This window comes from Theropithecus gelada, chromosome 18 (genome assembly GCF_003255815.1).
Source record: "Theropithecus gelada isolate Dixy chromosome 18, Tgel_1.0, whole genome shotgun sequence".
Classification (NCBI taxonomy): Eukaryota; Metazoa; Chordata; class Mammalia; order Primates; family Cercopithecidae; genus Theropithecus; species Theropithecus gelada.
In genome coordinates, this window is record NC_037686.1 from 13911086 (window position 1) to 13936335 (window position 25250).

Consider the following 25250-nt stretch of genomic DNA (forward strand, 5'->3'; position numbering starts at 1 on the left):
CTGTCAAACACCATATGCCTTGTAATACACAAATGTACTTACTGTGACTGAGATGTAATTAATAGGAGGAAGAGGATCTTGAATGAAGTGATAAGATATGTATTTAGATATGTCTCCTTTTGCCCACAGTCTTTTAGAGAATGATGTTCATTTTGAAATGGAGGAGTGGTCTGGAGTTGAGAATGTGTGAACATCTGGGTTTTTAAACTATTCTTGTCTTCAGTAATCTTCATTAATTGCTGAAATGTTTGTCTCTGTTAATTAAATAAATATTAAATTATCTATAGTCTTATTGCAATCATTAAGAAAACTATATGGATGTTTGAATAATTGTCATTTTTTTTCTTTCCTTCAGTTTATCCCCACTGAAGGAGAATATTGTGTGTATATTTTTTATAAGGGACAAAGAAGACAGTGAGGAGAGTCATAGTATTTATTACTAGCAGAGTTCTTCATTTTACAGCTGTGAAAACAAATATGAAGAGGTGAAATATTTCATGAGTAAAAGTAGTGATGCTTAGCATTTTCTTTCTTTTTTGAGGACTAAAAAACTTTGATTCAGGGTCAGAAGAACTAGATACTGTTTTAAGCCTCTCCTCAAGATATCCTACAGTATCATCTTTTTCACCTTACCTGCTAACATTCAGGTAAATAGTGGTAAAATTAAAGGCCAATACTGTGGAAGATAGTGACTGAACATTTCTAGAGTGTTATATAATGTTTCTTTAATTTAAATATGCATACATCCATGTAAACCACACTGTACAATCCCATTGTGTTTTCAGGTGGGTTATAGGTGACCTTTCCGGATACTTTCTTCCTTTGAAGGAAGTTCTTTTTTTGATTGTTATTATAAAGCATAGCCTACATTTTATTGCCAGTTCTTTTCTTTTCTGAAGGATAAGAAATTTAATACCAAGAGACGATAGTAAGTAAAATTTTTATTTGAAATCCTTAAGTCATCCATACATTTTTCATAAGCTTTTTATAAACATCTTTAACCATTCTAGCTTTTCCAGGTAGAGTTAACAGTAACAAGTTATTTTATTATAATCACAGTCTGAATAATGTAAATAAGTTGAAATTAGTTGACAAGTAATTGATATTCACAAATGAAAACGTAGTCCCGTGGTAATCAATGCATAGCTACAGCTGGTTGAAGGGGACCAAATCCATTGAAGAGGCGATTTGGTTCCATTTTACCAGCTCTAGCAAAGCATTGTAGTACTGCTAGTATGGAATCCAAAACAGTTGGTAAAATTACAGTCATGGACCTTCTACAAGTGTTAGAAATTATCATACCAATGCTTCAGTCACCGAATGTCAAATTTTCCATTTTGAAGTCACTTTCCTACTGTTTTCCTGCGCTTAATGGTTTAAAAGTCTTTTCTTTTTAACACATTACTGCATTAAGGAATGATCAATGTACATCTTTGTTTTCAACATCTTTGCTTCTTTTTCTAGTCTTGTCCACAGCCGAAGTCTTTGCTTAATTCTTACATGTAGACTATAAGCTGTTTCAAAACCAATAGTATTTAAAGGAACAAATAGACCTTGATGTATTTTAGAGTAATGTTTTCCATTTATCTTTAGGCAGTAAACCAGGTTACTTAAGTAGGTAAGCTAAAAGGTTGGGGAAGAGTTCTGTTAGTCACCCCCTTTTACTGCCACTGCTGCTTTTAGCATTATAGTTGAGAGCTAATGCAAATTGTTGATGGGTGTAGGAATATCAATGGCCTTAAGAAAGTACCTCTGCCCTTTGAGTTATAAATAGATCACATGTGTATTCAGTGTATTGCTTGGACTTGTGTCGAAAGGAACTACCGTACATGCCAGTTTTTCTTTGTTTTTGCGTACGTAGTGTTACTAATCATAGGTTAGTAATTTAACCCTCTTAAAGGTCTGTTTCCTTGACTAAGTTCTCTGTCATTTTGGGTACAGATTGCCTAGTTACTTCTCATTATCGACTTAGTAATACATGGTGGTTAGTTACAATCCGTGAATACAAGTATTAAAATCTGTCGTGTGAATAATACTTGAAAAATCAGAGTAAAAGTTTGTTATAATGTGGTTTTACTGTTGATTTCAATATCCTGGGCAGGGTGTCTTCTTGCATAAAAGTTTGATAAATTATAATTTGCCTATAAAGTTAAGTGCTCTCAGAGAAATATGAAGTAGAGAAATATTCTTTACAGTTACTGTTTTAAACTAAACTGGGAGGTCAGCACTAATTCTGGCAATATGCAAATGATTCTTGTGCTAAGTATATTCTGCGTCTGTTGGTTGGTAAGTATCATACTGCTGGTGAAATTAATGTAACTATAATTCTTTTTCATCATTTATTCTAGTAGAAGTGAAACAGGTGTTAAACTGTCTGAACTTCAGTGCTGAAGATAGCAATAACACTGGCTTCTATTTTTACTAGTTATATGGGAGCTGTTTAGCAGATCCAGTTGCTCAAGTGTGCTTTTGGATGGCAGTTCAGTTTCATATACTGGCCATATCGGGGCAAGGAGAGGCCATGGGAAAAAAATAGTACAGCATTTGATAATGTCAGCATCTGTTATCCCTGTCAGGGAGACAGTTGAAATGTTTGAGTTATACCAGTGTCAGCAGATGCCCAGAGTTTAATATGTACTCAGTTAAAAATGAACAGCTGATCTAAGTGATAGATGTGACATTTTAGAGTGATTGAAAATACTCTTAGATAAGTTAAACTTGGAAGCACCAGAATCAGTATATAATTTTACTTTTAAAAATGAATAACCTGTCATTTTATTTTCTAAGGATTATTTATATAGTTTTAATATTATAGCAAAGAGATTCTTAGTTGCTGGGATGTTTGAGGATTATTAAACAACTTGTATACCTATAGAATGACTACTATAATTGTTTATTATAAAACATGAGTAATACTCTTTGAGTATATTTATAGAAGAGCCTCTACTTTGAGTTCTAGGTATTTAGGACCTGTACAGGTAAACTTACCAAATAGACATGAATCATTGCCATTCTGTTTTGTGGATGATCTAAAAGGGCTAAGCTTTGAACTAATTTCTTTGAAAATACAGAATTTTAAAATTATGTGCCTTTTATAATTTCCAATAAACATGCAGTAACATATATGATGCCATGTGTAATAGTCATTTTCATTGTAATCTGCTGATAAAGTGAAAATCATCTTTGTATTAACTAGTTGTCTTATTAAACAGAGAGAAAATGAACTGTAGTTAAACTTAGTCATTTCCATTTAATTTCTGATACAAAAAATTTAAAATATGCTTTTTATACATGTATAAATATTTCAGTTGAAATAATACTTTTGGTAAGAAATGGTTAGAATATGTGAATACTACTCTTTCTTTTTTTCTGACTTTGTCATTAGTAGCGTAAAACAGGTACTGCTTATAAATTTTGCTAAGAGCATTTGGAATTTAAAAAAAAAATCTACAAACTGCATGAAATAAAAGTATTTCGATATTTCTAAACAATGGATTGATCATGTTTAGAGAAGTTGAATTGTAATTGCATAGTACCAACAAAAACAGTTATTCGATCTGTATAAATTGGTTCTTGACTATAGTGCTTTCATTTTACATGCCCTCTTTGGAGAAAGCAAATTCAAAGATAATACAGATAGTAAATTAATTTATTTTAAATATTTGGTAGTCTATTACCAATATGCCCTGCTGACTTACAGCTGTGGGCCAGAATTTTGTCATTTTTCATGCTTAAATCTTACATTTTAATTAATTTTAAGTTTTAACTTCACATTTGAAGTAGAAATTGGATTAAGACCCTGATAAACTTGAGAAGGAAGGACAAGGGCCACTATATTTGTAGCTGTCAGAAAAGAAAGCCTTTTTAAAACAACAAAACTTTTGGTCAGAAATTCCTCTAATATTAATAGATTATACATTTATCAAAATGAGAAGAAATAGCTTATCATGTGAATGAAACCAGCTCTTAGTATCTTATTTTTCTATACAAATCAGTGAGCCCTACTAATGAGATATACTTAAGTTCAGATTGAATTGTGGAGACAGAAAATAGGTCATGTATATTCCTCATTCTTTTGTGCTAGTAATACTGTTTTCCCTTTTGCAGTCAAATTTTAATAATGAGAGTACTTAATTTAAAAATGTAAGATGTATGTTTTAAACTTAGATGATTTAAAAGGAGTTTCATGATAATTGAAATCTACTTCACTGGATCTTCTTTTCCTTCATGAAATAAAAACCTTAGGGATAGTTTCTATCTATAAGTAGTAGATAACCTTTTTTTTTTTTTGGTGTTAGTATTGCCAAAGGTCATCTATTCATGAGTAGGTTAATTTACCATATGAAGGTCATTCACATAGAAAGAAGCAAGAGCTTCTTTTAGCTCAGTTTAATTCTCTTTTGGTGGTCTATTGCCTACCAAAAATACATACTTCTTTACATTCCATAGCATTGTATGTTCATATGGGTACATAAAGAAGTATGTACTCTGAGTAGGTATTAAGTTGTTAGCTGTAAAAACATGAAATATTTTATTTTCTTATTTGTTAGTGAAACATTCAGCTTACTGATGTAGAGCAATGGTAAATCATTTGCAGAGACTAATTTATCGAAGACTAAATTTTGTAACAAGTTTACCTGAAGCATGGCATTAACGGTTCCATATTCTTGGTGGACATAGACATTCCTAAACATTTGACCAGTTAGTTATCTGTTGAACTTTGTCCTGGTTTGATTCTTTTTGCAAGAGATTCATAGAATCAGTGTAGTGTTACAGAGTGTATTTCAGAAACTTAAGATCAGCCTAGTGTTTCTTCAGTCTTCAGGGTGAATTTCTTCTTTTTTTGTAGTCTGCTTCTAGATCCTACAGGTAGATAGTAATTAATTAAATTGAATTTTTTTTTTTTTTTAACACAAACTAGATATCTTACTCAAAACCTAACAAATTAACCAGTAACTCTTTCTGATATTGACTCTGGAAGGTGAAACAACAAGGAGAAAAACCAGGATGAGTTTGGGTGAATTGAACTTTTAAATTAAAAGATTATGAATTTTTGTTAGTGTTTTATAAGGTCACAGATAAGGACTCATGATCATTTGAAAATTTGACATTCTTTTTTCTTTATTAGTTCCTTACCTGAATTTTGCACTTTGGTGCTTCTCTTTGGGTTAAATACAATTATGCATTGAATACAAATTCAAATAGATGTAGAAATATCTAATTTTGGTGAGTTTAAGTTGTTTTGATTCTTTAATCTTTTTAGTATAAAGGATAACTGTCAGAATCATCAACTTTTACAAAGTATCACTTCAAAGAACTGAAAGGTTTTAGTCTATGAGCACCTGGATTTTATTTACCTTGATGATTTAGCATGAAAAGAAATTATAGTTGGTAAGTAGCCTTCAGTTATTATGGTATTAGAAGGTTAATTTAAAACCTCAAGAAATTTTCAGATTTGGCAAAGGAGAAAAAAAAGGGCAGGGATAGTAGAATTTCTGCAGCTTGTGACAAAAAGCTAGTGCAGCTTATAGAGAGCAAATCAGAATGTGGCAGTAGATAGCCCAGCACTACAGCAGTTTCAGCAATGCAGCATTAGAATTACACCATGCACGTTCTGATTTATTTTTGTGGCCAATTAATAGTAAGCATTCAAAAGTATTTTATGATCTGCCAGGTTTTTTGGTTGACTAAACGTTGAAATAGAAGCTAATAGTTTTAGAAAATAAGTATACTTTGGAAGCAGGATATGGCTTATTAGAGATGCAAAATCATCACTTAATCTGAAACAATAACAACTAAATCTTTAATAATGTAAATGACAGTAATGTATTTGTACATTTTTAAGATCAAAGTTACTGCCATGGTATTTGAACAATATTCCTTTTTACACTACGTTAGCTCTCAACTTGAATTGTGAAATTAGGCTATGGTTAGATAGAATTTAATTTAACAATGAGAACATATATCGAGTCAATAATAGGTAAGCATGCAGAAAGTCATAAGCATCCTTAAAAGTACAGGCCTGTGGTGCTCTGTTACCTGTAAGCTTAGTGTCATGCAGCATTTGCAGCAGGAAGAAAGGTAATGACCTAGAGAATCACATCAGCAGCAGCCATCTCATCTTGATTGTTCGTTCACTCTATTCGCTGATTCAGCATTTCTTTTCATGAGCCGGGTGAAGGAAGGGGATGTATCAGTGAACACAGAACCTCACCTTTTAAGATAAATTTGAAAAACAAACGAGCAAACAAAAAACAAGCTTACTTTTCCCTCTCCTCCCCTCTTCCCTTTACCAAAAAAAAAAAAAAAAAACAACAAAAACAAACAAAAAAACCCCACCAACAAAAAAAACTCTACAATAAAATTGAATTATTGTTGGCCATCTGATTTGGAATGTCATATAACACTCTTGCACAGTTATGTATGGAAAGTTAAGCAATCAAAAAGGTTGCTACAAAGGCCAAGAAAATGAACCTAGCTTGTCAGATGAAATGCTTCAAAAGAGGGAAAAAAGTTGGCAGAAGTTAATTTTATAGTCTAAAAAAGACAAAAAAAAAAAAACCAAAAAAACCCAGAACCCAAAACACACCTTATTCCCCCCAAATAACTGTAAACATTCACCCTGTTTTTCTTTGCCCTCCAGAATACATTGGGTTCTTCTGACTTCTTAGGAAATAGTCTGCATCTGTCTTGCTTTTAGATTTTTTTTTTTTTTTTTTTTTTTTTTTTTGGTTTTTAGTTTCCAGGATTAAATAGTAGATCTGTAGTGAAGCTACCTTGTCACATCCAGAGGTCAAGTCTGCAAGCGAGGTCAGGACTTCCACATGGTCACTACAAGGCTAACTTATATTCTTCCTCAGTGACCACAGGCTAAACTGCTACAGCTTTATAGGCAGCTAAGCATTTGAAACATGCACTCCCAGGCAAACAGGCTCTCTTGTGCCTCTCTCTTCCCTGACCATATTTAGTCAACCATAGCAAAAAATAGCCTCTCAGCTGTCGATTGTCGATCCAAAAGCTGAGGAAGCCTCAATCTTGCTTTCTGCCTATTGATTGTTCATCCTGCGGTCCCAACACTGCTTTGCCATTTGTCCTGCCCCCCACTTTTTTTTTTGGGGGTAAGCACTGCCAAATAAAGCGGTCTCTCATGTTTCCACTTACATTTCCCAGATTTTCACTGAGCTTGCGCTGAGACTAGGAAAGCCTGATGCACTGTCACTATACTTAGAAGCACTGCAGAGAAAAAAGGAAAGAGGAAAAAAATTACCCTGGCTAGTAGCAAGACAATCTTTAGACAGTTATGGAACAAGTGAAGTCCCTCTGCTGCCAAAATATATTTTATAACCTGATTTTTTGATTGAGAAAAAGTTATGGATGGTGATATATTACATAGCTAATGGCCTGAAATGATTTTGTAGGATTATCTTTAGAGCTAGTTGTTGCCATATACATGCTTTTAAAATTTATTGAATAGTATTTGAATGGAAAATGTATAGAAATGGTAGGTAGGACCTGTATATTGGTGGTGGAGAGACACCATTAAGGGAGAAGAAAATAGTATGTAAATGATATCTTGGAAGTGCTGCTTAAAACAATTCACTGTCAATTTCAGTTAATTTTTTGTAATAATGCTTTGGTAAAAACAGGGTCCAGTATGCTTTTGAGAAATTATACAAGTATTCAAATGCATTTTATTATGAATTCTACTTTATATTCAAATGTGTAGTGTTTTTTCTGTCCCTTCTACATTGTCATGTTTCTCTAATTTTCTGAAGTAACTTTTAGGTATGATCATTGCATACTTTACACAGATTGAGATAGTCATTAACCTGTCTATAACTCTGTTACATAGTATGTGACTCAGAGGTAAAAATACTTTTGTTTTGAATTTTAATAGCATAGTCACAATAGATTTTGATATTGAAAATTTTTTAATCAGAGAAAAAATATTAAAACATGAAATCTAGTAAATCTGTGGAGATATAGTTTAAGATCTCACATAAAAATGCACAAGAGAAACCAACTATACCTTGTTTGTAATACAAATATGTCCTCTTAAGAAACAATAAGAACTATTATGAGTTTTCTGAGCTTACACACCTACAGAAGTTTGTCCTTCACATTCTTTTTGTCTTTAGCATTTAATATCATAGCAGTTTAATTATTTTGAATGTCTATTTTAAAACAGTGACATAAGGACTACTACTTTAGATATTGGGCAATTTTAAACAACTTTCCTAGATAATGAAATAATTTTGCTCATATTATGAGAAGATGACTTGTCTCAGAGTATAAAGTAGGTTAATTTTCAGTTTTCTCAAGTACCCCATTTTGGTAACGATTTTGTGGCAGTGAAAGTACTTATTTTTTAAGCAAACACTTATATAATGTGTTACGTGCCAGATTCTTTCTAAGCCCTTTATAAATATTAACTCATTTAATTTTTGTAATGGCCCTATAAAATAGGATTTGTGATTCTTCTCACATTTTACAGATGAGGGAACTGAGGCACAGAAGTTAAGTCATCTGCTGAAGTCACTAGCCGTTGTGGTTAGAGCCAGAATTTGAACTCAGATAATTTGGTTTCAGACTGGGAGCTCTTCACCACTATGCCACACTGCTCCTCTGATTTGTGATAATGAAATGAGTTAGGAAATTATTCCTCTTGGGAACTCAACCATGCACCAAATATATATTGCTAATATCTTTGCCTCAGTATATTCAGAAAGATGATTGATTGTTTTGTTATTTGTTTATTCATTTCTTCCATTCAACAAAACTTTGAGTTCCCTATACTAGGTATACGAAGTATACCTTTTTGATCAAAATGTGCTCAGTTGTATAGTAACCTGCTTTTAGCATGCCCAGAAGAACTACTGGCAGTTGATCAGTTTTCTTAATAAATTCCTTTTTGAATTCTGGACTAATCTACTTTACCTATTTGAGAGGTTGTTCATTAATTTAGCAAGCATTTATTGAACACCTAATATGTACTACAGTACTATTCTAATGTTGTTTTGCGTTAAGTAATGCTAATATATAAGTCCTCCACAGTTTAGCTAGTAGGGTTTGGGAAAATGTTGCCTGCCTCTGAAGAAAGATTGCAAAGCATGGCAGGCCATAAAAATTGACCCAGTGCCACTTGAATACTACATACCAGTGTAGACAGCTGCTTGTCCCCTCTACTTCTTAGAACTCATTTGTTCATCATTCAGCAAACGTTTGAGTACTATCATGTGCCAGGGATTATGCTAGGCACTGCTATTAGTTGTTCCGGAACCTAATGCTTCTTTGGCACTATTCACAAATGCCTGCTTAACTGGTAGTAAGATCTTATCTTTAAAACATCCATGTCCTTAACCTCTTGGAAAACAACCAAATTGAGCATTAGGAAAAATATCTCCAAATCTCATATACTGTACTTCACAGGTGAGACAGTCTATTGGCTTAACAAAATTACTGAATTCTCAAGCTGGTAACACCTTTATCCCAGTAACTCTACAGACCTCAGCTCTTGCAGCTTAACAGTCTCCTCTTAATTAACTAAAGTGCTGCAGGAAACAGCCTGCAACTGTCTTTGTGATTATAGTATGTCTTCCTAAGATTGCTTGTCCCATGGAAAGAGAGGGGACAGGCTGCTCTGCACTACTGCTGTTGACATGAGAGTGAGGGGACCAGAAGCTGTTTTGCTTAACTTTCCCTTAGCATATCTTGCAGGCTGGGTCCAAAGATGACCTCTTTTCTTGTGGTCCTGTATTATTATTATTTTTTTTGAGGGGGTTGGCAATTTTTGATTAAGATGAGCGGGCTATAGGTCTTGGTTCAAATAACTTACGTAGCTACTTCACCCTCAAGGAGGTGAAGTATAACTTCCCGCTCCTTAAATGTGGGTTGTATGTAGTCACTTCCTTCCTAAGAGCATAGTTTAGAGATATGGAAATGTTTACACTGGAAAAACATGAAAAACACTACTTCAGCCAGGTGATCAAGGTTAACTTCTGGAGTCACATGGCATGCTGATAGTATGTATCCTTGGTGTGATGTGATTAAATGGCACTTCATCTCTGTGGCCTTCTTACTAAGAACCAATAGCACAGTGTAATCATGAGAAAAGCATCAGATGAATTCCAACTTGGGAATATTCTACAGATATCCCATTAGTACTCTTCAAAACTGTCAGACTCATCAAAAACAAGGAAAGTCTGGGAAACTGTCACAACCTGAGGGAGCTAAGGAGAAAAGACAACTAAATGTAATGTGGTATTCTGGAGCAGAGAAAGAACATTGAATAAAACTAAGGAAATCTCAAGTGTGGGCTTTGGTTAATAACAGTGCTTCATCGTTGGCTTATTGTAACAAATGTACCATACTATGTAAAATGTTAATAACAAGGATGAGGAGTATATGGAAACTCTGTACTAGCTTTGCAGTGTTCTGTAAATCTAACATTGCTCTAAAGTAGATTATTTAAAAACAAAACCAAAAAGTAATTCACCCTCTCCTGGCTAGTTGACCCTTGCATTAGTTTTGATTTGGGGCTATCTGCAGTGTTTCTCCACAGCTTAGTAAAAATCAAGTCGATTTTGCTGTAATTGATTTCACGAAAATATTACGTTTAGTCTCATGTTCTTTTAAAAGTATATTAAAGGCAGGGAAGTATATTTTATAATTTTTTTAAAAAATCAAGACTAGTCTTATTTTTAAAAGATTTTTTTAAAAAGAATATGTGAAAATTGTGAAATGGTCAGATTTGTGTGGGGTGGTATAGAGAATACAGTGGAAGGGAGACTGGGGGCCACTGGGAAGAACAGTTTAGTTTTAAAAAGGAGAAATGGCAGGACAAATTGAATGTGGACATAAGAAGAGGGGAAAGAGTCTAGAATGATTCCCTGGTTTCTGAGTAGAATGACTGATTAAATGGTAAGAAGGGCTATCAAGATCAAGAATATAGGAGGAGGCTGGGTGCGGTGGCTCATGCCTGTAATCCGAGCACTTTGGGAGGCCAAGGTGGGTGGATCATGAGGTCAGGAGTTCAAGACCGGCCTGGCCAAGATGGTGAAACCCCGTCTCTACTAAAAATAAAAATAATAAAAAAAAAATTAGCCAGGCGTGGTGGTGTGCGCCTGTGAGCCCAGCTACTTGGGAGCCTGAGGCAGAGAATTGCTTGAACCCGGGAGGCGGAGGTTGCAGTGAGCCAAGATCGAGCCGCTGGACTCCAGGCTGGGCGACAGAGCAAGACTCCATCTCATACATATATGTATGTATGTGAGAGGAGTATTGGGAAAGAGGAGGGGGCAAAGAGGAATTTGTACTATGTTTGAGTATATGTCTAGAATCTTAAAAGTTGTCATAATACTATTATATTGAAGAATTTGAGACCATATACTGAAACATTTTTACATATATTAACTCATTTAATTTTTACAACAGCCTTATAGTTTTTTTTTTTTTTTTTTTTGAGTCAAAGTCTTGCTTTGTACCCCAGGCTGGAGTGCAGTGGTGTGATCTTGGCTCACTGCCAACTTCCACCTCCCAGGGTTCAAGTGATTCTCCTGCCTCAGCCTCCCAAGTAGCTGGGATTACAGGCATACACCACCATGCCTGGTTAATTTTTGGATTTTTTGTGGAGACGGGTTTCACCGTGTTGGCCAGGCTGGTCTTGAACTCCTGGTCTCAAGTGATCCACCTGCCTCGGCCTCCCAAAATGCCACCTGCCTTGGCCTCCCAAAGTTTCATGTTACAGGTTATAAGCATGAGCCACCACGCCTGACCCTTATAGGTATTTTGTAAGAGATTTCTGTAGCACTTTTGGTATTAGATACGAATCATGACCATTTGTTGTAGTTAAGAGATATGAGCTAGAGATGTTATAGGTGAGAATGCTTAGTGAGGGCTTCACAGGGTCCAGGTTTGGGCATTAACTTTATGGGTCTAGAAGTAATTGGACTTGGGATGACTGACTAACATTATTTAAGCTTGTAAGAGATTGATATGTAAGTCAGAATGTCAAATTACTATTTATAGAAAGGAATATTATTGCTAAGTACAGTTCTCAAAAATAGCTAATCAGTAGATTTTTTTTTTTTTTTCTCTGCTAGGGGAGAAAACAGATCTAGTCTGAAAAGCTAAATTAAAATTGGAAATTAATTGGCGAGCAGGACAATTGGTTGGATGATCTTAACAGTGTCATTAACCTGTGATAATTTTCCATGTGATGATGTAGTATTTTACTGCAGGGCAAAAAAGAATACCACGGTTGCCTGTCAGGAGACTTTCTTTGTGGATAATTTTGAAGATACATAGACAAATCCTTTTTCTCCTTATTTTTCCAGTCTTCACACAAACTGTTTTCTCTCTCTCTCTCTCTTAAAACCAGTTATTATGTTCCAGATAAAGATACATAGTTGTTATCTTTTTTTATTGTGATTCCATCCTGGTGATTTAATTTTTAGCTTAATTGGAGTTCTGGATTTCCTTTTCTACAAATCTTTTTCTCTAGTTGTTATCTGTATGTTTTATTTCCTCAATTAACTTATCTGATGTATTCATTTGCCAATAGAACATTATTTCTATGGGAGATCTCAAATCACCATTTCTATTTAAAATACCTTGCTAGTGTTTTAACAGTTCATTTAATCAGTTTAAAATGAGGCATTTCTATTAAATAATGCCACATTTTTTTCAATTTTTATTTTTATGGTGTATTTCTCAGTATTTTAAGGGGAATAAAGATGGTATTTTAATTCTGATTATTTAATATTGTAATTTGCAACATTTATGTAAGTGGGATTAATTAACAGAGTAGATTTGTTCTGAGATGAAAACTACCTCCCTGATGTGTGGATAGTCATGATGTGAATGCCATACATTATCTCTTACCCTACACATTTGAGCACGTAAGAAACAGAACTTACAGGGGTAAACAGTCCTGGAAAATTTTAAAGATACAAGTATTAAATCATGTGAAAAGTGAAAAAACATTTTATTAAATGCATTACCTTTTCATTTTAATGTTAGGATTTGAGTACTTTGTAGAAGGTGATCTGGAAGAGAGTAGGACAATTTTTGTCACTTAAGTGATATCCTGGAATTACTGTCTTTCCCTTGTTCTAATGGTTCAGTTATATATATATATCCTACTGAGAGAAAAACCCAAAAAGACACAAAGTAAGGAGACAGCAAAGAACCAGCAGGCTTTCAAGAATACATATCTGTTTCTGTGTAAGTGTCTTAATAACTTTCTGAGCCATGGCCCTTTTGAGGGACTTCAACTTCCCCTAGCTTGTTTGCTTATGATATGCAAGACCAGAAGAACAAGTACATGATGGCTTCATCTCCACCAGCAGCTTGTGCCCAGAGGAGGAATTGCTCTCTTACCCGTTTCCTTTCTTTGAGCTGTTGGCATTGTATTAACTTTTAATGGCAAAAACTGCAATTACTTTTGCACCAACCTAATAATATGAGAATGTACTTCTGAAACTAGAATGGAAGACAATGGGAAACATGATTCTGTTAACCAGCTTCTCAGAAATATCTATTCACTCAAAGACTTTAAAAAAAACATGAAGTTACTGTGAACCACACTATAATTTAATACTTTCTGTAACAGTGGTATATCTAAGAGGTTAAAAGGAATACAGGTGCATATTAAAAATACTTCAAGGCAATAAGCCCAAATATTATCTTAGTGTTTTGATTTCAAAAACGTTTTTAGACTGGGCATGGTGGGTCATGCTTGTAATCCTAGCACTTTGGGAGGCTAAGGCGGGTGGATGGCTTAAGCTCAGGAGTTCAAGACCAGCCTGGGCTGTTACATGGTGAAATCCCATCTCTACAAAAAAATACACAAAAATTAGCTGGGTATGGTGGCATGTACCCATACTCCCAACTACTCGGGAGGCTGAGGCAGGAGGATCACTTGAGCCTGGGAGGTTGAAACTGCAGTGAACTCTGATTGTGCCACTAACTGCACTCTAGCCTGGGCAACAAAGAGAAACTTTGTCTCAGAAAAAAACAAAAAAAAGTTTTTAATCAAGCTAATATATGTACATAGTTAAGTCAAATGTTACTACAAAACTTATAATGAAAGATAAATATCTTCTGCTTCATCCCTCCTTACCCGTTTTTTGTCTGCACCAACAACTTGTAATTTATCCTGTAATTTCTTAATTTATCAATTATAGGCATCTAGTGATTTCATGTTATGGAAAATGAAGATTTAAAAGTAATACCCTCTGTTACTACCATTCCTCTCAACATGATTATGTCACAATTTTTGTTTAAGTCAATGACAAGTATTTACATTATTATTTTTACATTTTGATTTTAATAAAATGTTTTTTCACTTTTCACATGATTTAATACTTGTATCTTTAAAATTTTCCAGAACTGTTTACCCCTGTAAGTTCTGTTTCTTATGTGCTCAAATGTGTAGGGTAAGAGATAATGTATGGCATTCACATCATGACTATCCAAACATCAGTAGTATAATGTGTTACCAATACTTATTCCCATTGAGAATCTCAAAGTCTGTATAATATCTAGTATTTTATTTTAATTTATGGAATGAGGAGGAGTAAAATCCTTACTAGTGACTGAAAACAAAAGCAGAAAACCTTAGTCTTACATGAAGCCCATGAATGGGATTTAGGGGTTTGTAGACTCACCCAAAATTGTATTAATAGGTAAAGATTTTGACATGCATTTCTCTGGAGGAGAGCCCATAGCTTTCCAAAGAAGTCTGTTATCCCCAAACAGTGATTATAACTCAGTTACAGCCATGGAAGGGGCTCTGTAAGCTGTGATTCTCAGTATACTTTGGGTTCATAAACTTGTTTAAAAAGTCTAATAAAAGGCCGGGCGCAGTGGCTCACGCCTGCAATACCAGCACTTTGGGAGGCCAAGGCGGGTAAATCATGAGGTCATGAGATCGAGACCATCCTGGCTAACAAGGTGAAACCCCGTCTCTACTAAAAATACAAAAAATTAGCTGGGTGTGGTTGTGGGCGCCTGTAGTCCCAGCTACTCGGGAGGCTGAGGCAGGAGAATGGCATGAACCCGGAGGCGGAGCTTGCAGTGAGCCGAGATGGTGCCACTGCACTTCAGCCTGGGCGACAGAGCGTGACTCCATCTCAAAAAAAAAAAAAAAAAAAGTGTAATAAAAGTTTCCAAATGATTAAGTGTAATTTTAGAGGTTCTTCAATCCTCCACAACCCATTCTCAGACTTCTTTTTTTTTGTTCATTCTCAGACTTCTTGAACTTAGTTCTGCTCTTCGGTGCCTGGAGTTTACATCTTTAATTCTCTTTTGTATAACTTTCTATTTTTTGCTTTGGAAATATTTTTTTACTGATTTTTAAATTTTAAATATTAAATTATAATGGCCATTTTGTGTGTTTTGCTCCAAACTTGGTTTACCACTTCTAAATGATGTCAAATTTTAACTGCAATTCATGATAACCAGCTACACAATAATCTGTCAGCTAAGATAGTTCAGCATATATAGTGTTTTAATTATCAAAGTTTTTCCTACTTCTAAAAATTGTTATCTGGCTGTTCTTCATTAACTGTTTCATTAATAAATACTATTGATACTGAACCTGAGAGGTTCCACAAAGCCAAAGTGGTGCCCTCATTAGGGTATATTTCTTTTCTCTTTGGTTTTTCCCTCTTGTGTTTCCTCTTTGTAGCACTTCCATTCTGTTTTGATTCTATTTCCCAGATAGTAATAGTGTGTCTACCTCTCAAAATACCAAAAAGCTAGCTGGGCATGGTGGCATGCACCTGTAGTCTCTGTCAAGGCCAGCCAGCCTGGGCAACATAGCAAGACCTCATCTCTTAAAAAAAAAAAAAATTAAATTAAAGCTGCACATTTGAGATTTAGAAAAGTGGAATTTCTATTTGTCTCTAAGAGCATGATTTTCTTTAAAGAGGAGTATCTTCATTTGATTGCAAAAGTTTCTTTTGAGTGTATTTTCTAAAGAAAATATATCAAATTATGCAAATATAGAAATAATGTGAATTTAACTTTCAGTGCAATGCGTGTTTTACTATCTAAATTACCAAGACCATGGATTGTGGATGAGAAGAAAGATGATGGTTATACTGCCTTACATCTGGCTGCCCTTAATAATCATGTAGAAGTGGCGGAACTGTTGGTACATCAGGTAAGAAAGGAGTTAAATAATTCTCTCTCTCTCTCTTTTTTTTTTTTTCTTTTTTTGAGACGGAGTCTCGCTCTGTTGCCCAGGCTGGAGTGCAGTGGCCGGATCTCAGCTCACTGCAAGCTCCGCCTCCCGGGTTCACGCCATTCTCCTGCCTCAGCCTCCCGAGTAGCTGGGACTACAGGCGCCCGCCACCTCGCCCGGCTAGTTTTTTGTATTTTTTAGTAGAGACGGGGTTTCACCGTGTTAGCCAGGATGGTCTCGATCTCCTGACCTCGTGATCCGCCCGTCTCGGCCTCCCAAAGTGCTGGGATTACAGGCTTGAGCCACCGCGCCCGGCCCTCTCTCTCTTTTTTTAAAAACAATTTGGGACCATTGCCATTCATTTATTTATTGCTTTATAAATTGCCTGTTAGTAGGTTCCAGTAAAACCTCATGATGATGAAAATTCAGATACAATGCATATTCTGTCTTCTGCCCAATACTTCTTAAATGCAGGATGGTAATGTGTGTGTGAGAGTGAGTCCCTCAATTCCCAGGATTTCCTGTGCACAGTCTTCCTGGATGGGTGGGTGCTACAAAATGGGCATCAACTAACAGAGATTTCCCAGAATGGCTGCCACTGTTATGGAAGTATCATCAACCAGAGCACCAAGACCATCTGTGTTGATAATTAAACAGTGTGGCCAGTTGTCAGCAGACTGCAGTTTGTAGCTAAGATTAGGGGATTTATTTCATAACTGCTGCTGACCCCTGGAATTTATGACTTGATAGCATTACAGACTCACCTTAGTCATTTCATTCATCTCAGAATAGGATGACACTATGTTTTTATGAGATTGGATTTTGCAGGGAGCCTGTTTTGTGGTTTTAGGATATTTTAGTAATTTCAGCAAATTTTTCATATGCTTCAGTAAAGCATATGCCATATAGATGCACTGAAATTACCAAAGAATTATCTGTGGTTCCTGACTTCAAGGAATTTATAGTCTAGTTAAGAAGATGAAACAGAAAAATTTAGCAAATAATATATGTAATTAAATACCAAATTATAAAGTATACATTCCAAAAACTACAGAAATTTAAAGAAATATATCAAAAGTTAAGCTACCCCCCCACTACTTTAAATCTTTACTATTAAAATTACTACTCTCTGTTAATTATGATAATTCCTTTTTATTCAAAAATCTAAGTGAACTTGTAACACTATCTTGATGTCTTGGTTATTGTTGCCTTGTAGTAAGTCTTGAAATCAGATAGATTAAATCCTCTTTCTTCTTCTTTCTCAGGATTCCTCTAATGTTCTAGATCTTTTGCATTTGCATGTAATTTTTTGTTTGCTTTTGAGACTGGATCTCACTTTGTCACCCAGGCTGGAGTACAGTGGCACAATCACGGCTCACTGCAGCCTTAACCTCCCAGGCTCAAGCAATCCTCCTGCCTCCCAAGTAGCTGGGACTGTAGGCATGCGCCACCATGCCTGGCTTTTATTTATTTATTTTTTCTGTAGAGACAAGTTCTATGTTGCTGAAGCTGGTCTCAAACTCCTGGTCTCAAGTGATCATCTTGCCTTAGCCTCCCAAAGTGCCACCATGCCTTGTCCATATAAATTTTAGAATCAGCTTATTAGTTTCTATTAAAAAGTCTTTTGGGAGTTTGATTGCTCTTGCATATATTAGATTTGTTCTTCAGTAGGCTTTTGCGGATGCTATTATAAATTGTATTTTAGCTGGATGTGGTAGCACGCCCCTGTAATGCCAGCTACTCAGGAGGCTGAAGCAGGAGGATTGCTTGAGCCCAGCAGTTGGAGGTTACAGTGAACTGTGGTAACACCACTGCATTCTGGCCTGGGCAGCAGAGCGAGGCCCAGTCAATCAATGAGTCACTCAACAGAATTGTTTTTACATTTCAATTTCCAATTGTATATTGCTAGTAGATACAAATACAATTTTTGTATGTTTTCCATATATCCTGTGACCTTGCTTAAACTTATTCTAGTATCTTCTCTGTGGATTACTTAGTATTTTCTATATAGCAATCATACAAACCAAAAGAATAGAAAATGCAGAAGTAGAACCACACATATGTATAAACAGCAACTCAAATTACTTAAGAAAAAAAGAACCATACATATATAGTCAATTCCTTTTTTTTATAGAAGTGCCAAAGTAATATGGGAAAGGATTGTTTCCCAAAAATAGGGCTAAACCAAGTAGATATCCATATACCAAAAACAAAAAAACCCAAACAAAAAACCTTGACTTTACTTCACAACTTATCCAAAAATTAAATGGGTCATAGACCTGAACATAAAAACTTAAACCATAAAACCAGCCAGGCCTGGTGACTCATGCCTGTAATCCCAGCACTTTAGGAGGCTGAGGCAGGAGAATTGCTTGAGTGTAAGAGTTCGAGACCAGCCTGGGCAACATTGTGAGAACTCATCTCTACTACACACACACACACATACACACACACGTGTGTATATATATATTTTAATTAGCTGGGTGTGGTGGCATGTGCCTGTGTCCCAGGTACTTGGGAGGCTGAGATGGAAGGATCACTTGAGCCTGGGAGGTTGAGGCTTCATGCCACTGCATTCCAGCCTGGGTGAAGAGGGAGTGAGACACCATCTCCAAAAAATAAAAATAAATAAAAGGACAAATATAAAAATGGTCAAAAGATTTAAACATCCACTTTACTAAAGGAGATATACAGTTAGCAAATAGGCAAGTGAAAGTGTCATTAGTGATTAACAAAATAGAAATAACCACAACCAGATACTACCAGTTGCCCACTAGAATGACTAAAATTAAAAGACCAATAAAACCAAGTATTGGTTAGGATGTGGAACAATTAGAATTCGTATACAGTGCTGGTGTTTTTTTAAAGCAGGCACTTTGAAAAACAAATTGGTGGTTTCTTACAAAGTTTGACATAAATTTACCATGTGACTTAGCTATCCCACTACTAGGTATGTACTCAAGAGAACGTTGGACACCTTTCTAAGCAAATACTTGTACTGAATGTTTGCAGCAGTTATTATTAGCCCCATACTGGAAGCGAAGCCAAATGTTAATTAAGCTAGTGCCTGGATAAACAAATTGTGCAAATTGTGGTGCACCTATGCAATGAATACTATTTAGTGAAATGTCAATGCTGGAAAAGCTCAGGAAACTTAAAGAAAATCCCCATTGTTCACATTTATATGAGAAATAGACATGATAAAAAATTAAGCTGACACTCAGGAGGCTAAGGCGGGAGTATTCCTTAAGCTCAGGAGTTTGAGGCTGCAGTGAGCTGTGTGCCACTGCACTACAGCCTGGGTGACACAGTGAGACTCTCAAAAAAGAAGAAGAGAAGCTGAGATCAGGTGCCCTCTGACCACACATCAAAGAAACATAATAAAAACAAATGAGAAATTCCCATCTTGAAGAATATAATATAACATTACCAAAGTTTCAGCTCCATATACCCCTCCCTAGTATCAGAGTTGTAACCAGAGGGCATGCGTGGTTCTAAGACCTAAACGAAATGATCAAAGTTTATCTTTTGAATCTTCAGCTCTTTTGTTGATCTCATTTTTTAAAAATTTAAAATTATGCTAGACATTTGCTAGCCATTTTTATATGTTATTTGTCTTAATCTTCACATTAACCCTGTGAAATAGGTTTTAACTGTCACCATTTTGGAGCTGAGGAAATAGATGATGGAGCTTTGACCTAGGTCCCCAGACTCCGAGGTGCACTTATTTTGTGCCTCAGTCTTTTTCTTCATCAGGGTTCAGCTTTTTTCATATGATTCTTTGGCTGCCCTAGGATCTGGGGTAGGACTTTCTGCTTACTTTAATGCATACTTTTATGTACGAATTAAGCATTGCCTTCTCACCTAAAGCAAAGTTTCTTTTCACAGATTGAGGAAGAGCTCAAATATGCAGCAAGGGGAAGTGAAATTATTAGCTCATTAAAGTAAATCTAAATCCAGTGTGCAGACTCATTAATGTAACTTTTCAGGGAATATTTACAGTTCTAAGGAGTTAATTATTTCCATTGCTTTATAGTGGAGATTGAAAGAGATCTGTCTTTGAGCTGTACTGTGCTTTGTCCTTTTTAACTCTTCTTAGATGGAATTAGCATAATAAAGATGATTTTTTTTTTTTTTTTGAGACGGAGTCTTACTCTGTCGCCCAGGCTGGAGTGCAGTGGCCGGATCTCAGCTCACTGCAAGCTCCGCCTCCCGGGTTTACGCCATTCTCCTGCCTCAGCCTCCCGAGTAGCTGGGACTACAGGCGCCCACCACCTCGCCCGGCTAGTTTTTTGTATTTTTTAGTAGAGACGGGGTTTCACTGTGTTAGCCAGGATGGTCTCGATCTCCTGACCTCGTGATCCGCCCGTCTCGGCCTCCCAAAGTGCTGGGATTACAGGCTTGAGCCACCGTGCCTGGCAAAGATGATTTTTAAAACTTGCTGTTTTACTTCGGAAAGTTAGTTGCCCCATCCATTTTTCTACTTTAACAGCAACTGTTACCATATGAGAATAACCTTACAGCAGCTGAAGGAGAAAGTAGCCAGCAGTGTTCGGTGTTATTTATTCCTTATGAGTAGTTAGTTTTCATGTTCTTTACTGTTTTCATGTTTACTTTACTTTAACCATTTAAAATTTGTTCTTCTCGTTCAGGGTAACGCAAACCTGGATATCCAGAATGTGAACCAACAAACTGCCCTACACCTTGCTGTTGAACGACAGCATACCCAAATTGTTAGGGTAAAGTATTGACATACATTTTAGCTTACAATTACATTTTAACCATACAGATTCTTAGAACTTCCTGAAAATTGAAATGATACAGTGTTACATGTCTCAAAATGGCATAGTTAGATGTAAGTAAATCTGAATACAATGTGATTTGCCAAGACACATAAGACTATATGCTTGAGATTGGTTTCTATATATAGATGGTACTTTTCTAAAGCTCTTCAGTAAGTATCCTAGAAAGGATTAGGGAAATTGGTAAAGCACCATAAGCAAAGTTTTAATAAACTTATATTTACTGCTAAAGTAATCTATTGAAATGTCAACTATGCATTTTTATTTAAGGGGTTGTAGTTTAGCAAACACTGTTCACATTTATTGTTATTTGAAATTCCTCTTGCTATCCTCCATGGCTTTCCTCATGACCATACATTTGGAGAAAATTTACCAAAAGAAATGGAATCAATAATAACAGTTGCTTGTTTGTTTACATAATAGAAGAATTTTGAACATTATGATTTGGTCCTGGTGGAAGTGCTTGACATATCTCAAGTCATATATCTAAAGTTAAAAAGAGAAATAAAGTCCTAAATATCCCCCCATTATCATCATCTTAGAGTAGATGAATTAAGTAACATATCGATTCTCATATATTTTTATTTTCTCTAATTCGATATATTTAAATAACCAGAACACATCAGTCTTTGTAAGGAGCTACAGGGTTGGAGAAGAATAGAAGGCAAAAGCATAAAAATGATTAGCTTTAGTTGTAACTTCTTCAGTAGGTCCGGGGTGCTCTCACCATTACTTTGGATATGTTGAAGTTTCTTATGTATGTGGACACGTTACCAATATGAGACATCTTTCTCTTTTAGCTTTTGGTCCGTGCAGGTGCCAAGCTGGATATTCAGGATAAGGATGGGGATACTCCTTTGCATGAAGCTCTAAGGCATCACACTTTGTCTCAGCTACGTCAGCTCCAAGATATGCAAGATGTGGGGAAGGTGGATGCTGCCTGGGAGCCATCCAAAAACACAGTGAGTAAAGATCATCTTTCATTCAGTACCAGTGGAAGAACCTTTTTATGCAAGATCTTATATTTACTGGTAATCTAATCTGTATTGGATAAAATATTTTATCAGACCTACGTACTTAGAAACTTAGTTTATGAACTTAGTCAGTACTAACTTATTGCTCCACATTTTTACCGAAAGTTGTTCAGTTCTGTTGTTGTTGTTGTTATGGACTCTCACTGTGTTGCCCAGGCTGGAGTGCAATGGCTTCATCTCTGCTCACTGCAACCTCCCGGGTTTAAGCGATTCTCTTGCCTCAGCCTCTCAAGTAGCTGGGATTACAGGCGCCTGCCACCATGTCCAGCTAATTTTTGTATTTTTAGTAGAGACGGGGTTTCACCATGTTGGTCAGGCTGGTCTTGAACTCCTGACCTCAGGTGATCCACCTGTCTTGGCCTCCCAAAGTGCTGGGATTACAGGTCTGAGCCACCACGTCTGGCTGTTCAGTTCTTTTTGACATCAACCATTCATAAGTAGATATGTGGTGGTATCTTACTGTGGTTTAATTTGCATTTCCCTAATGACTATTGGTGTTGAGCATCTTTTCATTTGCCTATCACCACATGTATTTTACAAAGTGTCTGCTCAAATCTTTTGTTCATTATTTTGTTGTGTTTGTTGTTTTCTTATTACTGAGTTTTGAGAGTTCTTTATGTAATCAGAATACAAATTCTTTATATGTGAATGCACATATTTTCTCCCAGTTGGTAGGAGATTTGTCTTTTCATTCTTTTTTTATTTTTTATTTTTTGAGACGGAGTCTCGCTGTGTCGCTCAGGCTGGAGTGCAGTGGCATGATCTCGGTTCACTGCAACCTCCGCCTTCTGGGTTCAGGTGATTCTCATGCCTCAGCCTCCTGAGTAGCTGGGACTAACAGACGCCTGCCACCATGCCCGGCTAATTTTTTGTATTCTTTTTAGTAGAGACGGGGTTTTGCCTTGTTAGCCAGGATGGTCTCGATCTCCTGACCTTGTGATCTGCCAGCCTCTGCCTCCTGAAGTGCTGGGATTACAGGCGTGAGCCACCACGCCCAGCCCTTTTCATTCTTCTAATAGTGATTTGGAAGAGTCAAGTTTTTTAATTTTGAAGAAGCCTAATTTATCAAGTTTTTCTTTCATCATTTATGTTTTTTTGTGTGTTCTGTCTGAGACATCTTTGCCAAACCCAAGATCACTAAGGTTTTATGTTTTGTACTAGAAGTTTATAAAGTTTTAGCTGTTATGTTTAGGTCTATGATTCTTTTTGAGTTAATTTTTATATATTGTGTGACATATGGATCCAGGTTCATTTACTTGTGGATATCCAGTTGTTCCAGTACCATTAGTTGAAAAGACTTTCTGTTTCTTTTCTTTTTTTTTTTTTTTTTTTTTGAGACAGAGTCTCGCACTGTTGCCTGGGCTAGAGTGCAACGGTGTGATCTTGGGACACTGCAACCTCCGCCTCCTAGGTTCACGCGATTCTCCTGCTTCAGCCTCCCAAGTAGCTGGCATTACAGGTGCACACTACCACACCCCACTGATGTTTTGTATTTTTAGTAGAGACGGGGTTTCACTATGTTGACCAGACTGGTCTCGAACTCCTGACCTCGTGATCTACCGGCTACAGTCTCCCCAAGTCCAGGGATTACAGGCATGAGCCACCACACCTGGCCGAAAAGACTTTCTTTTTCTACTGAATTGCCAGTGTACTTTTATCCAAAATCAGTTAATTGTTTATGTGAGGATCTCTTTCTGGATCATGTATTCTGTTCTATTGGTCTATGTTTTTAGCTATTTCCCCCAGTCTTGATTACTGTCTACATAATACGTGTTGAAGTCAGGTAGTGTAAGTCCTCCAGTTTTCTTGTTTTTTCGAAGTTAATTTGACTACTCTAAGTCCTTCACATTTCCATATGAATTTTTAAATCATTTTTAAGAGGGTAAAAAGGTTCTGAGACCAAAGTGTTTGAGACCTCTCCCTTATTTATGACCATGGGTAAATTCTCTTAGCTCTGTGTGCCTCTTTTTTTCTCATTTTAAAATGGGAAGAGGAGAGCACTTACCTTGATAAGGTTGTTGTAAATATCATGGAAAGTGTGTAAAATAATACTTGATCTATTTTAGACACTCAATAAATGTTAACAATTATTGCTACTATTTTCACATAAGATGGTGAGAAGAATCTCAGATAATATGATCAGACCCTAATTTGTCTCATTCTCTATATCTTGGCTCAGTTCGTAGTCATTGATTCTTTTCTCAGTTTTCTCTCCTGTCATTGTTTCAAGTTGGTTGCTAACTGCTCCAGAGCCAAATTAATTAGTATCTCAATCGGAAGTCCCACTTTTGAGTTCCGTTGGGCTTAATTGACTTGATTTGGGTTATTTGTCCATTCCTGTACTAGCCACATAGGTAAGGTAGAGATATCTGACTGGTTTGGGCCATTTTTGGTCCACCCCTGCAGCTGGAGAATGTAGGTCCACCTCTACAACTGGAGAAAGCATACTTGTGTGTATGCTTGAGAAAACCGGGGTAGAGCGGTGGAGAGGGAACATTAGGACTGGAAGTCACAAATATCCAACACACACACACATACATATATGTGATGGCAAGAATTGATGGCAGATTCCTAGAGGGAAAATCATGACTCTTTTTATTTTATTGCAGTTAATAATGGGACTTGGTACCCAGGGGGCAGAGAAGAAGAGTGCAGCATCTATTGCCTGTTTCTTGGCAGCCAATGGCGCTGACCTGAGCATTCGAAATAAGAAGGGTCAGTCACCACTTGATCTCTGTCCTGATCCGAATCTCTGCAAAGCACTGGCAAAGTGTCATAAGGAAAAAGTCAGGTTTGTATAATTTATTATCATAAAACTTAATATTCTGTACAGAAAATATCATGTGGTTTCATAATGGAGGACGTGGCTACTTGAAGATGTCTTTATCTTTGCTTTTCCTGTGTCTTTTTGTTGACCCTTTCATCCCTGAAATTTTTCTTCATTGAAAATTTTTCTGCAGGCAGCTTGTCTCTTATTTTATGCCACATTCCACACATTATTAAGTGCAATGCTCTATACTTAATAAGTTCCAAGAAACTAAACTAGTCTGATCTTCTAGTACTCCCGTGTGTTAGAGGGATTTATAAGAAAAAGTCCTCTAGTAAAATTGCTTTTGTTAATGTTATATGTATTTTAAATTGTATTTATTTTTTATTTTATTATTATTATTTCTTAAAAATAGGTCTCGCTGTGTTGCCCAGGTTGGACTTAAACTCCTGGGCTCAAGC

The 25250-nt window shown here is 36.2% G+C and overlaps 1 protein-coding gene and 1 long non-coding RNA gene across 3 annotated transcripts in view; one reads left to right on the forward strand and one right to left on the reverse strand.

The window, feature by feature from the left end:
- MIB1 (mindbomb E3 ubiquitin protein ligase 1) overlaps positions 1–25250 on the forward strand; it is a 133756-nt gene that overhangs the window by 85959 nt on the left and 22547 nt on the right. Inside the window, exons 13-16 of the mRNA XM_025365115.1 lie at positions 16033–16165; positions 20839–20925; positions 21789–21950; positions 24632–24813. Of these exons, the coding sequence (XP_025220900.1) occupies positions 16033–16165; positions 20839–20925; positions 21789–21950; positions 24632–24813 (564 nt within the window). The remainder of the gene's footprint in view (positions 1–16032; positions 16166–20838; positions 20926–21788; positions 21951–24631; positions 24814–25250) is intronic.
- Positions 922–7121, reverse strand: LOC112611386. 2 transcript variants are annotated; one of them, XR_003116646.1, is made up of 3 exons: positions 6777–6861; positions 6040–6214; positions 922–4863 (listed from the first exon to the last, which is right to left on the reverse strand). It is a non-coding gene; the product is annotated as an uncharacterized LOC112611386 (long non-coding RNA). The 2 variants fall into 2 exon arrangements; XR_003116645.1 differs by having other exon boundaries at positions 4236–4863; positions 6622–7121.